This window comes from Saccopteryx leptura, chromosome 6 (genome assembly GCF_036850995.1).
Source record: "Saccopteryx leptura isolate mSacLep1 chromosome 6, mSacLep1_pri_phased_curated, whole genome shotgun sequence".
Taxonomy (NCBI): Eukaryota; Metazoa; Chordata; class Mammalia; order Chiroptera; family Emballonuridae; genus Saccopteryx; species Saccopteryx leptura.
Window position 1 is genome coordinate 60133207 of NC_089508.1, and position 21145 is coordinate 60154351.

General features: G+C 45.3%; 1 protein-coding gene across 1 annotated transcript in view; it reads left to right on the forward strand.

Annotated features, from left to right (window-relative positions):
- MYO1E (myosin IE) overlaps nucleotides 1–21145 on the forward strand; it is a 243090-nt gene that overhangs the window by 182277 nt on the left and 39668 nt on the right. Inside the window, exons 17-19 of the mRNA XM_066341498.1 lie at nucleotides 6306–6412; nucleotides 12740–12838; nucleotides 18794–18938. Of these exons, the coding sequence (XP_066197595.1) occupies nucleotides 6306–6412; nucleotides 12740–12838; nucleotides 18794–18938 (351 nt within the window). The remainder of the gene's footprint in view (nucleotides 1–6305; nucleotides 6413–12739; nucleotides 12839–18793; nucleotides 18939–21145) is intronic.

Genomic DNA, 21145 nt, shown 5'->3' on the forward strand with positions numbered 1-21145 from the left:
CATGTTGCGCTTGCTGAAAGGTCGCAGGGTGCAAGCCGGATTGGGCTCGGCTGGACTGAAACCCCTAATGTCTATTAAGTACCTCAGAGCTGAACAGGGAGCAGACGATAATCAGCTACTTTCTGAGAGGAAATGGCTTTAAACTGAACCTGAAAGAATTCACATTAAACTATCAGAGAAATTTTATGATTCAGAGCCACATTCCAGGTTTTGATGACTGTTTTCCAGACCAGACCTCAAAACTTGCCAATTATGGAACTTTATGTACTTAGAATTCTACTGGGTTTTACAGGGGCAACTTGCCTATCCCCCTTTGTCGAAGCCCCCCCCCCCTCCTTTCTGAGTTACAGGCGCATCTGGCTCTGCGGTGTCTTCAAGCCAGGAGGAGTTCCTACAGTGTTTCTCGGGAGCCCCTCGTGGGAAGAGCACTGTGTTATCTGAGCCATTGTGTGACGAATTTAAAGGTTGTGTCAAAACAATCATGTGATTTTTCGAGAAATAGTCACTTAACTATTTTTTTAATCATATCAGTTAAAACCATTAAAAAAATCATGCAAGTTAAAGGTCACACCAGTTTTATAATTGACGGGCTCACCAAATGATTGACAGCAGGGCTCTGGGGTCCCATCACCTGTGTTTGCATCCTTTGCTTTTCGTAGCAGCGTGATTGGCAGCAAGCTACCCGAACTCAGTGCCTCTTCTGCTTTATCTGTAAGATGAAGATCTTGGTGCCTCTCTCCAGGGGGTACTGTGTGGATTAAATTTAGTAGTACATGTAGGGCATTTAGCACCCTGCCTGGAAACAATAAACACAAAATGTTTATTATCTCTTTTTTTTTTTTATTTTTCTGAAGCTGGAAATGGGGAGAGATAGTCAGACAGACTCCCGCATGCACCTGACCGGGATCCAACTGGCACGCCCACCAGGGGCAACGCTCTGCCCACCAGGGGGCAATGCTCTGCCCCTCCAGGGTGTCGCTCTGCCGCGACCAGAGCCACTCTAGCGCCTGGGGCAGAGGCCAAGGAGCCATCCCCAGCGCCCGGGCCATCTTTGCTCCAATGGAGCCCTGGCTGCGGGAGGGGAAGAGAGAGACAGAGAGGAAGGAGGAGGGGGGTGGAGAAGCAAATGGGCGCTTCTCCTATGTGCCCTGGCCAGGAATCGAACCCGGGTCCCCCGCACGCCAAGCCGACGCTCTACCACTGAGCCAACCGGCCAGGGCCTGTTTATTATCTCTTACTACAGTCACTACAGTCTACTGCCAGTCCCCTCCTCATAAGGCATGCTTATTCATCTCTGCTTGATTTGGTGGACAGATTTTTGTATACTGTCCATTCCCCCTCACTGTCTTTGTGTGTCCAGATCCTACATGTCCTTCTCACAGTGCCCTCCTGGATTAAGCCCAGCCTTATGGACACCACGGTTGTTATTGTTCTGTTCACTCACTCGCTCTGTCTTCTCGGAGTGTTTCGCACTCGGAAGGCTGCCTCCCCAGCCCTGGAGGGCAAGAACAGTGGCTGGATAAAGGAACCCATCACTGAAACCTCATAGCAACGAGAAGATTCCAGTCCAAAGAAGCCTTCGGGTTTGGGGGAAGCAGTCAGATGCAAGCTGTGTTTTGAGCTGAAGGGAGGAGTCCTCTGGGATTAGGGACAATCGTGTTCAAAGAACTAGAGAAATTTAAATCTCTGGATTGAGTTCCCTGGAGCAGAGCATTGAGGGCAGAGAGCAGATGCAATTCTCATGAGGCCCCAGATATTAATGTCTGCGTGAGGCTTCTGACTCATGCATGCACTTCAAGGTTAAGGATTAGCTGTGGGCTGAAAAATCTAGTCACAAGACTGTCACATTCAGATCCAAAGGGCCCAGATCATCAAGGTCACAGTGACTCACTTTCAAGCGGTCCGGATTCTCAGTGGAGCTTGTTTCCTATAAAAAAGGAGGGTGGGGTTAGGGGCCTTTTTTTCTTCTTGGAAGACTTGACTCCTTTCTTTCCTTCATTGCCTTGTCTAGTTGAATGCTCAAAATTGCCACCTTCTGGATGTGCTCAAAATGCTCAGGATTTCAAGGCCTTCAAGGATTGCTGTCATCTGGGGTGGTCAACCTAGAGTCAGCCCACTTGACTAGGGGATACTTACTGTGCATATTCTCACCCAGTGAGATGGCGGATGGCATGACTGGTGTCATTCTGCCGCTGTGCTCCCCCACAGGCACGGCCTTCTCCCTGGTTCATATATCCCCTGGCAGACACCTCTCAGAGACGCACAGCCGAGCCTCCATCTCTTATCCCTTCCGTAGCCACAGTATTTTGCAGACGTTCAGTATCCTGTTGATATCACCAAGGTGTAAGCACTTAAAGGGATCTTCAGTTCCTTGAGAGAAAAATTAACTTAAAGGTAGTTTTAGTGTTGGTTATTTTATTGTATTCCAATTCTCTAAAATTTAAAACTGAGCTATAAGATTTAATTAATAGAATATGCATTTGATGAGAACTCTCCTTATATGATTGTAAGTAATAATATTCTACATTTAATAACACTTGGTGCTGAGGCTTCACTAAATTCTACATCATGTGTGGACATGGCCAGTTTTAAAATGAAAGCCAAAGATCAATGCTATAGGGCAATGGAATCGAGCTCAGAGCTGGCAAAGCGGACTGGGCTGCAGCGGCATCAGAGTGAGACTTGGCCTCTAAAGGAGAGGACGTGACAGGCACCAACACCTTGTGATGACTGGACTGGCTGACTTTTACCACCTATTCTAACCTTTAAGATATTACAGGTCTTCTAGTTCAGCCTATTTAGTGTACAGATGGGGAATCGGAGGACCAGAGCAATTTGGTGATCTATCATGTAACCAAGACCCGAACTCAGGCTTGCTAATAATCTGTGTTGAGGGTAACACAAGGAGCTTTTGCCCTAAGCCTTTTCTCACTTGCCTGTCTGAAGATTTTGAGTCGCACTTCTATTGGGCAAGTGCTTTGGTAGGTCATGGGCTCATGGACTCTTCTTGCCTGGAGTCAGGGTAAATCCAGTTACTGCTTCCTGACCACCTCAGAGAGCATCTAAAGTTGACTTGTTGCTAAATTCAGGGTAATTGTCATGGTTAAGATGTATTCCTGTTTATTGAAATGGTTATCCCACAACATAAAGGCTCTCTGATCCTGGCTTAATTCTTTCACATCACACTAGATTATCCCATAGCCTCCTTAAAAAGTCAGGGAGCAGTGTGGTTAAGAATCAGACTTGAGGCCCTGGCCGGTTGGCTCAGCGGTAGAGCGTTGGCCTGGCGTGCGTGCGGGGGACCCGGGTTCGATTCCCGGCCAGGGCACATAGGAGAGGCACCCATTTGCTTCTCCGCCCCGCCCCCCTCCTTCCTCTCTGTCTCTCTCTTCCCCTCCCGCAGCCGAGGCTCCATTGGAGCAAAGATGGCCTGGGTGCTGGGGATGGCTCCTTGGCCTCTGCCCCGGGCGCTGGAGTGGCTCTGGTCGTGGCAGAGCATCGCCCCCTGGTGGGCAGAGCCTCGCCCCTGGTGGGCGTGCCGGTGGATCCCGGTTGGGCGCATGCGGGAGTCTGTCTGACTGTCTCTCCCGGTTTCCAGCTTCAGAAAAGTACAAAAAAAAAAAAAAAAAAAGAATCAGACTTGAGCCTGACCAGGCGGTGGCGCAGTGGATAGAGCGTTGGACTGGGATGCCGAGGACCCAGGTTCGAGACCCCGAGGTCGCCAGCTTGAGCGTGGGCTCATCTGGTTTGAGCAAAAGCCCACCAGCTTGGACCCAAGGTCGCTGGCTCCAGCAAGGGTTTACTTGGTCTGCTGAAGGCCCGCAGTCAAGGCACATATGAGAAGGTGATCAATGAACAACTAAGGTGTCGCAATGCGCAACGAAAAACTAATGATTGATGCTTCTCATCTCTCTCCGTTCCTGTCTGTCTGTCCCTGTCTATCCCTCTCTCTGATTCTCTCTCTGTCTCTGTTAAAAAAATAAATAAATAAATAAAGAATCAGACTTGTTAGCTCACAGACTTGGGTTCAAGCCTCAACTTCATTGCTTATTAATTGTGTTCATTTTGAGCAATACTTTATTTATTTCTTTAAGGCCCTGTTTTCTCATCTAAGAAAGGGGAATACTAATGGTAATAGTAGCTGCCTCTTAGAATTGTGAAGCATAAATGAGAAAACCCATGTGTCTAGCCCATGAGGCATATTCAGTAGTGTTATCCATTGCTGTTTTGAGCTAGAGAGAGCTATGTCAGGTGGCACAGAAACTTAGTCACACTTACCTCTTAGTTTTCTTACGCTAAGGTGAAAAGGTATCCTATTAAATGCTTAAAATTAAAGCTCTACTTGGAAATTATAAAGGCTTTTTATTATTGTTGATTAATTGGTTTTAGAGAGACGGGGAGAGGGAGAGATAAAGAGAAGCATTCATTTGTTGTTCCACTTAGTTGTGCATTCATTGGTTGCTTTCGGTACTTGTCCAAACCAGGGATCGAACCCACAACGTTGGTGTTTTGGGCTGATGCTCTAACCAACTGAGCTAACCCACCAGGGTTGGAAATTGAAAATTTTTAATTAAATTAAAAAATATTTTTAATAAAAATTAAGAGTACGAGGACCTTAAAAGAAGCTCCGATACAAACAATCCCTCCCCAACTTAACCCTGTGTTGCAAAGATCCTCAGATTTGTTCTCAAGTACAACCTACATCAACAAAGAAGATAAGAGTCAGTTTACTCTTTCCTCATAGGGTTTACTTTGGTCAGGTAACCTCTTCAGCTTTGGCCTTGACCCCCCAAGCATTGCAAAGAATGCTATATATTCTGCACATCTCAACGGAACTTGATTCACCAGTGAACATCTTGCTTTGAATGTACCCAAGAGTTTTTCTCAAGGGTTTCAGATTTCTCAAACCCATGAAAACAGAAAAGCTCTAATTGAGAGAGGGTTGTCTACGGCAGGTGCACCCCTTCCGCTGACTTTGTAATGGTTTTCTGGCTCCGGAGCTCTGTTTTGTGTCTCCGTTGCCCTTCCGAGGTTTTCTCCCTCCGCACTGACTTGCCTAGGAGGGGAGTGGGCCTGTGCCCGTCTTTGGACCCACGGGGCGTGCTCAGCTCAGAGGAGGAGTGGAGGCTGATGTAGGTTCTGCTCCTATTTCTTCACACCGCGTTTATGATTACTTATGACTTGAAATACTTTATCAGTGATTTCAGCTTTATGTGGCTTTTTCTGCTTAAACCCAGTTCCTCTCTGGGTACCCAGGGCTTGGGTAGTGGGAGATGACTTGATACTGAGTAGCTGAGCTTTGTGAAGGTGTAAGTGAGCTCTCAGACCACCAGGGCTCAGAGGCGGCAGGTCTGTAAGAGGATAGGCTGAGGAAGGAAGCAAATGAAACGGCATATGAAAAGGCTTCTGAATTCTGAGTCTCGTGGACCTCACACCTCTAACTATGAATTTCCATCACTTTGGTAGCAGATGCTTCATTGGTTGGGTTGCCAGAAAAGAGGGGATTTTGCTGGTTTATCCTGGCAAATAATTTGCCTCTCCACCCCAAAAATGTGGACAATATATTTGTAAAATTAATTTGTTAATAACTGTCATGCCTCTTTTTTTTGTTATTTTGTTTTTTTGTATTTTTCTGAAGTGAGAATAAGGGAAGCAGAGAGACAGACTCCCACATGTGCCTGACCGGGATCCACCTGGCATGCCCACCAGGGGGCGATGCTCTGCCCATCTGGGGTGTTGCTCCATTGTAACCGGAGGCATTCTAGCGCCTGAGGCAGAGGCCATGGAGCCATCCTCAGCACCGGGGCCAACTTTGCTCCAATGGAACCTTGGCTGTGAGAGGGGAAGAGAGAGATAGAAAGGAGAGGGGGAGAGGTGGAGAAGCAGATGGGCGCTTCTCCTGTGTGCCCTGGCTAGAAATTGAACCCAGGACTTCCACATACCGGGCCGACACTGTAGCACTGAACCAACCAGCCTGGGCCTGTTTCTCATTTTTAAAATGATCTATGAAAATTTACTGGGTGTTAGTTTTATTTGTTTTTTGTTTGTTTTATTAACTGTATTAAAAAGGCCTAGTTGCTTTCAAAAATCTAATTTCAAACCCATTTGAGAGTTAAAAATTATCGTTAAAGTCAGTAGAGCTATAAGAAAGCGCAGTATACCTGAGTGAAGCCTAGTGAACAAATTGTCACGAAGATTAATTTCTAGCTATCAATTTCCACAATAAAGTTTCACAGATCTCCTTTAAAAGCTCGTCTGCTTCAGAGAGTTTCATGTCTTTAATGGATGTTATTCTTCCTTTCTAGAAACAAGCCAATGACCTTGTGAGCACCCTGATGAAATGTACCCCTCACTACATTCGCTGCATTAAACCAAATGAAACCAAGAAGCCGAGAGACTGGGAGGAGAGCAGGTATGAGGAAGACGGCAGATGGAGCGGTGGAGGCCGGCTTCCGGAGGCCCCGGCACGTCTCCCCTCTTCTCAGGATGATGGCCTGTCCCACACCAAAGGCAGAGCAGTTTAAATTACCTTCAGATCATGTCCTTGTGTCTTTAACTTTTCCAGGACAAAGACTATATATTTTTTTCTTCCCTTGCCCTTTCTAAAATGTTAGCAGTGCCATTCGGTTCAGAATTAGCAATTTATAATGTTTATCTTGGCTAGTCTGGGGGCAGATGGAAAAAGAAATACTTTGACACCGCAGAGTCAGGATGGTTTTAAAATTAGTTTGAGGCTCTGGGTGGACATTCTTAGTACACTCAGCTCCTCATCGGCACCCACAGGATGTGGCCTAGAATGCTTAGCTCAGAGTTGAGAGTGAAGGTCCAAATTGCTGGTTACAAAGCAATCCCTCATTTACTGTTGCTCATGAGGACACTGGGGACATGGTTCAGCTTCTGTAGTTCCCCGACTGCGTTTATGAGCAGAGTGACTCTCTGGGAGGGAACAAGCCGAAAGGAGACTTGTGGAACACAAGCATGCAAGGAGTCCTGTCCTGCCTGACATCTGAGGAGCTACATCACTGATCCTCCCACCACGGGCACTTAGGGGCGTGGCCTGTACTGGATGGAATCACGGTTTCGAGTAGGAAAATATTAAGATGATAGCTAGAGCCTGACCAGGCTGTGGCGCAGTGAATGGAGTGTTGGCCTGGGACGCCGAGGACCCAGGTTAGAAACCCAGAGGTCGCCAGCTTCATAACCCCAAGGTCACTGGCTTGAGCGTGGGATTATAGACATGACCCCATGGTCGCTGGCTTAAGCCCAAAGGTTGTTGGCTTGAGCCCAAGGTTGCTGGCTTGAGCAAGGGGTCACTCGCTCTGCTGCAGCCTCCTGGTCAAGGCACATATGAGAAGGCAATCAATGAATGACTAAGGTGCAGCAATGAAGAATTGATGTTTCTCATCTCTCCCTGTCTGTCCCTCTCTCTGTCTCTGTCTCACACACAAAAACAAGATAATTAGAGAATACAGTTTTTCCATCCAGCTGGGGGACCCAGATGCACATCCCTAAGAGGCCTGAACCCACTGTTCGTAGGATCATGGGAAGCAGGGCTGGGGAGAGACCTTCTGGGTGACTTGGACCACAGAGAGGATCCCACCAGCATCCTCAGATAATTAAGTCCCTGGACTTCAACATACCAGAATTGCTATCTTTTTTTCTGTACTCTCTTGGAAAAAAGTAGATAAACTCTTAGGTATCAAGTGACTTAAAGTGAAACGTAAAGAGGAAGACCAGGATTAAAATTCCGAGTGGCTAATTACCTCTGAGAGACACACGTGTAGGTCCATTTCCCACTCTGCCAGCAAGATCCTTTCTAACCCACAGCAGACAGGTAGTACTGGATTCTTCGTTTTTTGGTTGTTTCTTTTTTTTAATGTTTATTGTATTGATTTTAGACAGAGAGAGAGGAAGGGAGAGACAGAGAGAGAGAGAGAGAGAGAGAGAGAGAGAGAGAGGAACATTTATCTGTTTCTGTATGTGCCCTGACCGGGAATCAAACCGGCAACCTCTGCGCTTCAGACAATGTTCCAACCAACTGAGCTCTCCAGTCAGGGCAGTAATTGGTCCTTTATGTATGTTGTGTGCCATTGAGTCAGCTCCAAATCCTGGCGATCTTATGAATGAGTAATGTCCACAATGTCCTGTCCTCAAAAGTCCTGCTCAGCTCCTAAAAACTCATGCTTGTGCTTCTTCTATGGAGTCCAAGAATGTGCATTTTTAAGAAGTTCTCAGATGATACTGGTGATGATGGGCCAGGCATTATTCTTTGAGGACAGCTACTCTAGAGCAAAAGACTGGATTGGGATTTGGAAGAACTGTGTCCTGGTGCTGGCCTGTCACCTAAGTGAGACACTTAATCTTCTCAGCCCTCAGTTTCTTCCTCTTCAGCTAAGAGGGTCCGTCCAGAATGGGCTCTCCCAGGTCTGCTCCCGTGTCTGCCAGCCTGCCTCTGCCTGTCTCTACGTCACTCCTATGCTCCCCCTCTCACCTTTACCAGGTCTGCTCCCGTGTCTGCCAGCCTGCCTCTGCCTGTCTCTACGTCACTCCTATGCTCCCCCTCTCACCTTTACCAGGTCTGCTCCCGTGTCTGCCAGCCTGCCTCTGCCTGTCTCTACGTCACTCCTATGCTCCCCCTCTCACCTTTACCCGCACACACACTGCGCTTGTGCGTGATACACACAGTGGAAGGGTGGTGTCATAGGCAGCCTCAGCAATAAATTATGCGAGTCTTAAAAGCAGAGGTATTACCAGTGGTTGCTTTAGCCTACCCTCCCCCCCCACTTTAGAATTCATCCAGCTTCCCTTCCCCAACCCCTCCCGACAAACATAATCTTAAACAAATAGAATCACAATCTCGTGCACCCTGCACGTGCAGTACCTCCCCAGCGCACCATCCTCTACCCCACTGGTCCCCAACCTTTTTTGGGCCACGGACCAGTTTAATGTCAGAAAATATTTTCACTGACCAGCCTTTAGGGTGGGATGGATAAATGTATCACGTGACCGAGACAAGCGTCAAGAGTGAGTCTTAGACAGATGTAACAGAGGGAATCTGGTCATTTTTAAAAAAAAAAAAACATCGTTCAGACTTAAATATAAATAAAACGGAAATAATGTAAGTTATTTATTCTTTCTCTGCGGACTGGTACCAAATGGCCCACGGACCGGTACCGGTCCACGGCCCCGGGGGTTGGGGACCACTGCTTACCTGACAGGTTCCCTGCTGACAGTCCCTCCATTGTGGAGGTTCTGCAAGAACTACTGGCTGGGAGTGCTCCAACCCTGATGCTACCCTCTCATGAAATCCAAACTGATTCACTGGAATATCAGAAAATGGAGAAGTTAAGACAGTGTATATTTCTTCAGTAAATCCTCACAGAGCTTTCCCTTGCTGGTTTTTTTTTTTTAAATCACACCCCTTATTTGACTTGAAGCAAAGAACTTCATAACATACTTTCATGTAAACTGGTTTTAAGAACTCTATGGCATTTGTTGGTCAAGTGCTGATTTATATTTTCACTGGGCTTGCTTCCCACGGTTCCCCTCCCCCATCCCGATTCATGTTTATTGTGTGACGGATGGTTTCACTTCATCCATGAGTGTGGAGCATGGGGGTCCATGAAGGGAGAGTAAGCTCTATTGGCGGAGATGACACAGTCAGTTGAAGCTGTCAGTGGACAGGGTTACTTGTCCCACCAGGTGATGGGTCGTGGTGTATTTTTCTCCTGTTGAGAATGTTTTTGTTTGGCTCTGGCAAAGTTGCCTGACCTGGGTTCTGAGTTGCTGCCCTAGCAGGGTTCTCAGGCCTTGACCTACTTGTGTTAAATGGCCAAAGACAAGCAGGAAGAGGACTTCCCTCTGTCCTACTGAGGGGAAGAGTTAGCACAAGGAAGGGGACAAGTGGACATTGTCAGCCTGGCCGATGTCTACTGCAGAGGTGACAGCATGTAAGAATACAGGAAAATGAACCTGGATGCTTCGATTACATGAAATTTTAAACATTACAAAATTTGCTAAACTGATTGTCTAATCCAGGGGTCTCAAACTCGCGGCCCGCCGAACAATTTTGTGCGGCCCGCAGACTAATCCACGAAGTTCAAGAAAAGTGTTGCGTAACAGTTGCCTTTTGTAGACCTAGTGCGGCCCGCCAAACGGCTGTGATCTTGCTCTGCGGCCCACATGCTGAGTTGAGTTTGAGACCCCTGGTCTAATCTATTAGAAAAAACTCCTATGAGAAAGTTTCCTGGTTGTGGAAGTTACAATGAAGGAAACAACGTTTTAACATGCGGCAGGTCTTTCCTATGTAATTCGTCCATAAGGAATGTTTCTCTTTGCATCAATGGGTGATGATGTGTTCCCTGCATCAGAGGTTTGGGGTAAGGCCAATATTTGTGAAAAGTACTTACAATGAGCGAAAATCTCTCACTGGCAGTCTCCTGTGTATTTTCCTTAGTACAGAAAAGGCCAGTGGTGAGCTTCAGCTTTGGAGGATGGGAAAAGGAAGATTCCTCCTCTGAATCAGATCCCTTCCTCTTTAGTTAACCAGATATGTGTCACCAAATATGGATATCAAATATTAATTCTTTATATAAAAGTTTTTTTTAAAGTTAATTATCTTGAAGGGACTGACAGTCTGGATGCTGGTTCAGTTAAGACCAATCGGACTTGAGATAATTCAAACACCCCCGCCCCCCAGGGTGTGAGCTCATCCTTCCCAGGACAGGCAAGGTTCCACTGCTCTTCCCGCGTAGTTTTTCAGTCCCTTCCTCACCCCCTGCCCAGGCCTCAGGCCTTTCCCACGTGCCTTTGCTTTCACTGCGCCCCCTGCCTCCCTCCCTCTCTCCCTCCCTCCCCTCCCCTCCCCTCCCCTCCCCTCCCCTCCCCTCCCCTCCCCTCCGCGCCCCTCCCCTCCCCTCCCCTCCCCTCCCCTCCGCGCCCCCTGCCTCCCTCCCCTCCGCACCCCCTGCCTTCCTATTCTCTCACTATGAAAAATTCATGTTTCTCTCCATCCTCCAGTCCTGGTTTCTTGTGGTAGCTGTGACTCCATTAGAATAATAACTTTTTATGGCTCATGCCAGGAGTTAGCTAAGTGCTTTACATGGAATGTTCCCAATAGGAAGAAAAAACAGAACCAACGTCACCATCGCCATTTTACAGAAGTGGAAACTGAGGCACAGAGCAGTCGCATAGTGGCAAAGCCAGGGCTGTACCTGTCTCTTGACCACTGTTACTCGTGAGGTCTTCAGCAGGAAGCACCCCTCGCACACTGCACAGTGCGGTACACAGTGGCGCACAGTGGGCGTTAGCACGTGCGAGCCGTGGTTGGAAACGCGGGTTTCGGGAGAGCCTCGCGGGGAAGACCAGTGCTGGGCCCCCTGTGAGGTTGTGAGGAGGGTGCTGCTGCCTGTCCTCTCTGCACAGCAGGTCACAGGGGCTGTGCCCTTTATCACTGATGCCGTCGGCGCCAAGTATACCGAGGGGGGGAGGGCTGTCTTCATGCCACAATTCTCAAGCTGACATTGCCTCAAAAGAAAGAGGGAATTTACTTTTTCTCATTATCATGTGTCCAAGTGTATTTATCCAAAGGCCTTATTTATCTCCCCACAGGGGACAACCAGAAGCTAGTGTCCAAGGTCCGTCACTCAGCTTCCCAGACACTTTGGTTCTTGGGGCGGGGGCGGGGGCACAATTCACATGTTTGTGCACCACCCAAGACATGCCAGGCCCCCAGAATCTGAGGCACAGAAGTGGGGCACGGGGCATTTCTCCGCGGTGAGAATCCCCATGTAAGAGCATCAGTCTTGTCCTCTCTGGCACCCATTTTCCAAAGTGCACTGCCAGTGGTTTACTATGATGAACCAAACTGAAACTAGAATTTACTTATTTTTAGAACATTTTTAACTGAGGCATTTGACATCAATACTTTTATATGCCCTTTCTTGTCTTGTATTTTAAAAACCTAAAAGGGCAATCTCATTACCTCTGGAATCACTATTTAACTTAAGGTTGATGACAAAAACAGCTCCAATGTCAGTTCATTTAAAAGTGACAAGTTCTTTCCTTTAGTCTTTTGAAAAACTGATAAATATATTTTTATTTTATTTATTTATTTTTTACAGAGACAGAGAGTGAGTCAGAGAGAGGGATAGACAGGGACAGACAGACAGGAAGGGAGAGAGATGAGAAGCATCAATCATCAGTTCTTCATTGGGCATTGCGACACCTTAGTTGTTCATTGATTGCTTTCTCATATGTACCTTGACCGTGGGCCTTCAGCAGACCGAGTAACCCCTTGCTGGAGCCAGCGACCTTGGGTTCAAGCTGGTGGGCTTTTGCTCAAACCAGATGAGCCTGTGCTCAAGCTGGCGACCTCGGGGTCTCGAACCTGGGTCCTCTGCATCCCAGTTTGATGCTCTATCCACTGTGCCAACACCTGGTCAGGCGAAAAACTGATAGTTTTGTTTATGTTCTGGATGATAGGTATATGACTTTCTGTTTTACTGTCTTTTAAAACAGATATGTAAAGTCTTCTCTGTAACTGTTGTATTTCATAATAAAATTTTTTTAATTAATATTATATAGCCTGAGGGTCAGTTCAGACTTGAACACTATTACTTGTAGTCCTTTTAGTATGTTTCTCTGCATCTTAGATTTGGGGAGTTGTGGTGATAGTGGGTAGGAGAGTGGGGTCAGAGAATTATCCAGTAATGTCCTCGCTGCATTGTCTCCTTTACAGGGTGAAGCACCAAGTAGAATACCTGGGTCTGAAAGAAAACATTCGAGTGAGAAGAGCTGGTTATGCCTATCGGCGCATCTTTCAAAAATTCCTGCAAAGGTAATGAACTGATGACTCTTTTAAACAGGTTTATTGAGACATAATTTATATATAGTACCCTTCACCCATTAAAAGTATGCAGCTCATTGGTTTTTAATATATAAAGTTGTGCCTCTGTTGCTACAATTAACTTTAGAACATTTCCACACCCCCAAAAGAAATCCCAGTTCACTAGCTGTCAACCCCCAGTTAGGCACACACTGCTTTCTGTCTCTGTGGATTTGCCTATCCTGGACATTGCATATAAATAGAGTCATACAATATGTGTCCTTTGTGTCTGGCTCCTTTTCTTTAGCATAGTGTTTTTAAGGGTCACCATGTGGTAGCATATATCTGCACTTCCATTCTTTTCACTGCTGAGTAATATTCCAATAACATACCAATATTTCTATAGACCACATTTTACTTGTTTACTCATCAGTTGATAGGCATCAGTTGTTTCCACTTTTCGGCTGTTAAGAGTAACAAATAATGCTGCTCTCTACGTTCACACACACAGTTTTGTGTGGACAGGTGTTTTCCTTTCTCTTTCCTTCCTAGAAAGGGAATACTGGGTCATATGGTAATTCTGTGTTTAACCTTTCTGATGAACTGCTAGGTTTTTTTCCAAAATGGCTATACCAGTTTATACCCCCACCAGCAGTGTTGGGAGGGTTCCAATCTGTCTACATCCTTGTCAGCATTTGTTATTATCTGACTTTTTTCTCCTAGCCATCCTAGTGGACATAAACTCACTGTGGTTTTGATGTGCATTCCCCTCGTGGGAAATGAGTGAGCATCCTTTCATGTGATATTGGCCATTAGGGAAATATCTATTCAGGGCCTTTACTCATTTTTTAATTAAGTTATTTGTCTCTTTTTTATTAAGTTGTAGCAGAATTGATTTGTCATTATTTATTGTAGAATAAATCAGTAGCCACAAGTAATTGGTCTGTGTAAGGTAACACATGTTCAGAAATTCATGATAATTTTGACACAGGAAGGGCTGGGATTTAACTTGACTGCAAATTAATAGTATGAAGATAATTTCAAGAAAATATTTAACCTACTTGAGAAAAGTAGCATGGTATATTTAACCTCAGAATTTTTGTACAGTCCATAATTTTGTACAGTCCGTAATTTTGTACGTATAATTTTAAACTGATTTTTATAGTTCCATTAAAGTGTATCTGGCAGACCTTTGCTTCTATAATATTTTTCTTATTTTGTGATATTTGTTTTTTTATTTTTATTTTTTATTTATTTTTTTTAATTTTTCCGAAGCTGGAAACGGGGAGGCAGTCAGACAGACTCCCACATGTGCCCGACCGGGATCCACCTGGCATGCCCACCAGGGGGCGATGCTCTGCCCCTGTGGGGCATTGCTCTGTTGCATCCAGAGCCATTCTAGCACCTGAGGCAGAGGCCACAGAGCCATCCTCAGCGCCCGGGCCATCTTTGCTCCAGTGGAGCCTCGGCTGCAGGAGGGGAAAAGAGAGACAGAGAGGAAGGAGAGGGGGAGGGGTGGAGAAGCAGATGGGCGCCTCTCCTGTGTGCCCTGGCCGGGAATCGAACCCGGGACTCCTGCACGCCAGGCCGATGCTCTACCGCTGAGCCAACCGGCCAGGGCCAATATTTGTTTTTTTTAAAGGATGTTTTTAGTATGTTTCGCTGCATCTTAGTTTTGGGGGTCCTTAAAATACTACATGATTCTAACTTCTAATGATGCTAAATTAATAGAGTTTCACTGTATTTTCTACCTCTACTTAACTTCCTTTAAGAAAGAAGGAAGCCATATTTAGCACTTTAATCAGAAAGTGCTGTACTTGTTTTCTTTATATGATACAAGAGCAGGATGTAAGGAACTTTGTGACTCAAATTTTATGTAACAAAGAGGTAGCAGGCTGAAGGAGAGCTTAGTTGCCTTTGAAATCCAGTACATCTAATACAGTAATTTGTCCTTGGGGCTCTTGTTTCTTGTGACAGGAGATTGTGCAGATCATTGACATGGAAGGTCATGAGAGGCTTAACAGAAACATCGACCATTTCATACAATAAAGCCTCATTGACTCTATCACATTTAAGATTCCCAGTAATTTGGAGGTGGATTAGACTAGAAATAAATTCACCTTCATGACTCTCTAAATTAAAGGGGCCACTACACCTATAGTGTAAGTGGAGCAGTATGAAAAGAAGTATGTAGGAAGCTGAGAAAATAAATTTGTAGCAGTCTTGCATTGAGGCAGCAGCATCTCTCTGCTGACAAACAATTGAGATATTAATTATGAAAGGTGCTTTAAACAGATCAGGAACCCTGTCTTAGCACAGGGTTTCTCAGCCTCAGCTATTGACGTTTTGGGCTGCATGCATCTTCACTGCGAGGGCTGTCCTGTGCATTGTAGGATGTTTAGCAACCTCCTTGGCCTACCCACTAGAAGCCAGTAATGCACCGTCTCCCTGCTGCTCCTCCCTCAAGTTGTGACAACCAAAAATATCTGGAGACAATTACCTAATGTCCCCGTAGAAGGGGGACAAAGCCAGTTGAGAACCATAATTTATATAATCATTTTAACTTTTTACCCAATTGCATTTTTTTCAAAATACCCTTTAGAAAACAATTAAATGCAGAGAATAGTGTGCAAAAGGTGTTTCCTCCATCTTTCCCTAATTCCGAAAAGCCTGCCTCAATAATTCCAAAACTATATATAACTTCATTCTCCAGTATTTTTCCTATATTTAAAAACTCTTTGATTCTTGCAAATTCTGTTTGGCATTACTATTGAAAACTGATCATATACATATTTAATTTTATTTATTAATTTTAGAGACAGGGTGGAGGGAGAAAGAGAGAGAGAGAAGGGAGGGAGGAACAGGAAGCATCAACTCCCATATGTGCCTTGACCAGGCAAGCCCAGGATGTTGAACTGGTGACCTTAGCATTCTAGGTCGATGCTTTATCCACTGCGCCACCTCAGGATAGGCATGAGCAGATATTATTTAAAATTTAACCTTAATTTTTTTTTTTTTTTTTTAGAAATCAATTCTGAAAGACCTCCTTTCTTCCATATTATTTAAAACAAATAGACACACCCACAAACTTGACTTCCATGAGCAATGCTGTGAGCGCACAGCTCTGGGAATGCAGGAAATCCATGCTCTCCTCACAGAAATGTCTGAGGGGCCCTGGGCAGACTGTTACTTCTTTGCAGTAGCTTTTTAAATGAGCTGTGAAATGACATCATTGGTTATAATATCCTGACCTCTCTCAAGTGCCATGCTAACTTCATGAATCCATGCACGCACTTTCTTCTGTCCCTTACACAGAGTAAACATGTAGTGAATGCCTGTTGTGCCCTTTATATTGATGGTCTTTTATTGAAATGACTCTATCTTTAGATGCCTCCCTTCTTAGCTCTCCTGCTGTGGTCTTTTCTATTCAGAAGAGATAGGGGATAGCCCTGTCTTACAAAAAACAGGGTTTTTTTTAATTTTATTTATTTTATATTATTTTATTTATTCATTTTTAGAGAGGAGAGAAACAGAGAGGGAGAGAGAGGAGAGACAGAGAGAGAAAAAACAGGTTTTTTTGATGTTGTCATACTTCTCGTGATTTAAAAAGACTGAGAAGATAATAAAATTTGGAAGGAAATTTGTTTCAATAAATAGGACACTTTTAGTCTCCCACTCAAAAATAACTAGAAGGCTGTATATGTCAATGGGCAAGGAATATTTCTCCAGAGACAACGCAGTCTTACACAAGATGTGTGAGTTTGGGATCTTGGTCATAACAGAGTCTGCCACAGACTGTCTTAATATATCCTCTGTGAACCATATCATACTTATAGTCTCTTCATGGCTGAGAGAAAAGGCCTTGTGTACAATGTTGTTTTTTAGGTGTCCACAGAAAGGCTGCCAAGTGAGAAATAGAAAGTAATAACCAGAGGGAAAGAATATATTAATACCCAGAACAACTATCCACATGTGCATCCATCATACACCCCTCTCTGGGAAAGAATCCCACAGGTCTGAACAGGCCAATGGTACCAGGTACTACTTAGAACTTAAAAAAAAGGAAACCAGGGCTCTTTGTATGTGTTTATTTTCTTGCTGAAAAATCCTTTATGTTTAGCAAAATAATCCCTCTTGATTTAGAATTAGAAATTAATTATCAAAAGATACCTTAATTTTTCTACCAGTGGCTCCCCGTGTGCTCTTGAAATGAATCCTTCTCTCCTCTAGTTTGTCAGCCTAATGTTTCAAAGATGGCCCGGGCACTGGGGATGGCTCCTTGGCCTCTGCCCCAGGCACTGGAGTGGCTCTGGTCACAACAGAGCGATGCCCCAGAGGGGCAGAGCATGGTGGGCAGAGCATCGCCCCCTGGTGGGCAGAGCGTTGCCCCCTGGTGGGCGTGCCGGGTGGATCCCGGTCGGGCGCATGCGGAAGTCTGTCTGACTGTCTCTCCCCGTTTCCAGCTTCGGAAAAATAAAAGAAAAAAAAAGAAACATTGGGGTTCAAATCCCAGCTCTGGCCTGACCTGTGGTGGCGCAGTGGATAAAGCGTCGACCTGGAAATGCTGAGGTTGCCGGTTCAAAACCCTGGGCTTGCCTGGTCAAGGCACATATGGGAGTTGATGCTTCTAGCTCCTCCCCCACTTCTCTCTCTCTGTCTCTCCTCTCTCTCTCCTCTCTAAAAAATGAATAAATAAATAAATAAAAATTAAAAAAAAAAAACAAATCCCAGCTCTGACACTTACTAGCCAAGTCACCTTGGGTTAGTTGCCTAGCTGCCTCTGTTTCCCACTCTACAAAATGGAAAGACCAACCTGATCGCATTGCTGTAAGAAAACAATGAAATCATACATTTAAGCACCAAGAACAGCCCCTGATGCAGAAAAAGGGCCCCGGGAATGTTAACTGTTGACGTTAGTTATTATGCTGTGTGTCAGGCGTGCTGCAAGGTGCTGGGTGTGCTATATGAACTACACAGATGTGGCACCCACTCATGGAGCTCCAGTCCTCATGGAGGAGGCATACATTAACCAAATAAGCACAAACATGAATATGATTACAAATGATGATACATGGTCTGAAAGAAAAAGGTTTTATATGAGAAAAAATAGCAAGGGAGTGCTTTTGCTTGGGTAGTCCACAAAAGGCCTCTCTGGAAGTGCCACTGCAGGGGAGTCCCCCAAACAGGAGCAACCCCCTGAGGAGTCTGGAGAACAGCACAGCTGGTAGAAGGAACAGCATGGGCAAAGGCTCTGAGGAAGGAAATAGTTGAGTGTGCATGAAGAAGAGGCCATCCTCCCAGGAACGTGGTAAGCCAAAGGGAGAGCAGAGATTGGAGAATAGGAGAATAGTCTTGTGACTCAAGATGCAGAGATGGCTCTGGCCAGGTAGATAATTTGGTTATAGCATTGTCCCCAAATGCCAAGGTTGCAGGTTCAATTCCCAGTTGGGGCACATATAAGAAACAACCAAGGAATGCATAAATAAGTGGAACAACAAATTGATCTCTCTCTCTTTCTCACTAGCTCCAGTTTAAAAAAAAAAAGACATGCACAGAATTCCAAAGATGAAAGTTGATACATCATAACAATATCAGCTGCTTAGAGGGAGCTTTATAACACTCTGCAGTATCCGTTCAGTGCTCTGAAGAAATCAAGGGAAATTCGTATTGATAAAAGACCATTTGATTTTGCCTGAGGAGCATCAGTGGTGACCTTCAGCAATGTTATTTTTAGACAGCGATAGAAAGGGAAAGCAGGTTTTCAGCAAGGTGTTAACATGCAAACAGTCAGATAGGGAAGGAGTAGGAGGCATCCCAGACCCAGCAGACTTCACAGTTGTTGAAATCCATCCCTAAGCTTTGAACAGAAATGAATGGTTTGCCATCACCCAGCAACAGCTGGTACTTTTCGGTGGTGGCCCAGTCTGAGCCTGAGCCTGATCCTTCTCTTCCCAATTATCCTCACAGGTATGCCATTCTGACCAAAGCCACCTGGCCCTCATGGAGAGGTGACGAGAAACAAGGTGTCCTCCACTTGCTGCAGTCCGTCAATATGGACAGTGATCAGTTCCAGCTTGGGAGGAACAAAGTATTCATCAAAGCCCCGGAGTCTGTGAGTGCACGCCTCCCTTCTCTACTACATGGCTACCTTCTTTTTTTTCATCCTTTGGTTCATGCCTTAATGTTGTCTCCTCAAGAAGGCTTTCCTCCATTTCCAATCTAAGTATAGGTCATTCCCACACCCCTGGTCCTTCCCAGCCTTCAGAGCACTCAACATGTATAAGAAATTGACATCAGCCTGACATCAGCAGTGGCACAGTGGATAGAGCATCAGACTGGGACGCGGAGGACACAGGTTCGAAACCCAGAGGTTGCTGGCTTGAGCATGGGCTCATCTGGCTTGAGCATGGGCTCACCAGCTTGAGTGTGGGGTTGCTGGCTTGAGCGTAAGATAATAGACATGACTCCATGGTCACTGGCTTGACCCCAAAGGTTGCTGGCTTGAGCAGGGGGTCACTGGCTTGAGCCCAAGGTCGCTGGCTTGAGCAAGGGGTCACGCACTTGGCTGTAGCCCCCGCTCCCCCTGGTTAAGGCACATATGAGAAAACAATCAATGAACAACTAAGGTGGGGCAACGAAGAATTGATGCTTCTCATCTCTCTCTCTTCCTGTCTGTCTGTCCCTATCTGACTTTCTCTCTTCCTCTGTCACAAAAAAAGAAAAGAAAGAAATTATCATCATATAACAGTTCCTTTCCTTACTTAGTGTCTCTCTCCCATTCTAGATGGTCATATATTTGAGGTCAAGGACTCTTCCTGTTTTATATGCCATTGTGTACGCAGAGTCTCATATAGAAAGCAGCTCGTGGGAGGTACCCAACAGTTATTTAGTGTCCAATAGAGTGTGAGCTAAAAGGGACTTCTTTGTCCCACAAAGGAGGCTTGGGTAAATCTACCTCCTTGCCTGTTTGACATCAAACAGGCCCAATGCTATAACCCAGGCTTCCTCCTTGAAGGTGGAGCAGTGCTTGGGGATGAGAATTCCCAGGTCTACATCTTGTGAAGACCAGGAGGAGCACGGATAGGACACTGAGGAGAGAGATAAGCAGGGGAGATTTCAGGGTTTATAGGAAATGAGTATTTACTGGTAAGGAATTCAACAATTTTACAATTCATAAACTTACTAGACCCCCACAAATTACTTTGGAGGGACTTTGTTTTATCTTCCTAGATGAAGGTATGGTCCCTGTGACCCAAATGAGCATCCCTAGGAAGTTTTCAGTTGAGTAGGAGCCCAGACAGCCCCTCCATTCTGCCCAGTGAACTCGGGGGCTGTGGAATGAAGGGATCACTTTTTAAGTTGGAGAAACTGCTGGAACTAACCAGGTTTGGCATCATCGTTTCTTGAGGTCCCTGTGACAATCAGAAGAATCCATTTCAGGAGTCTTTGGTGAACTTGGCAAAGTTAGTCATTTGTTCAAGGGAAAATGACATAAGAATTTGCGGAGTGGATAATAACAGAAAACACTTGACTTTAGTGAAGTCCTAGTCTCGCGGTGAGGTTTCTTTAGAGCAGGGGTCCCCAAACTTTTTACACAGGGGGCCAGATCACTGTCCCTCAGACCGTTGGAGGGCCGGACTATAAAAAGAAAACTATGAACAAATCCCTATGCACATTGCACATATCTTATTTTAAAGTAAAAAAACAAAACGGGAACAAATACAATATTTAAATTAAAGAACAAGTAAATTTAAATCAACAAACTGACCAGTATTTCAATGGGAACTATGGGCCTGCTTTTGGCTAATGAGATGGTCAATCTACTTCTCTCACTGACTACCAATGAAAGACATACCCCTTCCGGAAGTGCAGCGGGGGCTGAATAAATGGCCTCAGGGGGCCGCATGTGGCCCGGGGGCCGTAGTTTGGGGACCCCTGCTTTAGAGGGAGCACGGCTGCTGTTGTGCCTGCCCAGTAGGATGTCAGCCCGAGACCCACAGATAATGATAGCTGTAAGTGAAGGGCTTTATGAAGCATAAAGGCTATTAAATAAATAAATGCAGACATCAATAGAACCCGTTTATGAAAAGTTTGTGGTAGCATTTTCCACTTTTGAGTTATTTGTAGCTTCACAGCGATTTCATTTCCAAATATAAAATGAAAACGTTGTGTCATACACCATTAAGCACCCACAGAACAGTTCCTGTTCTCTCTGAAACGGGGATGGAGTGATTTATCAGCACAATGCAGAACTCCTCTGTTGTTCCATTCCCGCTTTTGCTTTTTCAACTTGCTAAATTTTCACATATAATTAAAACA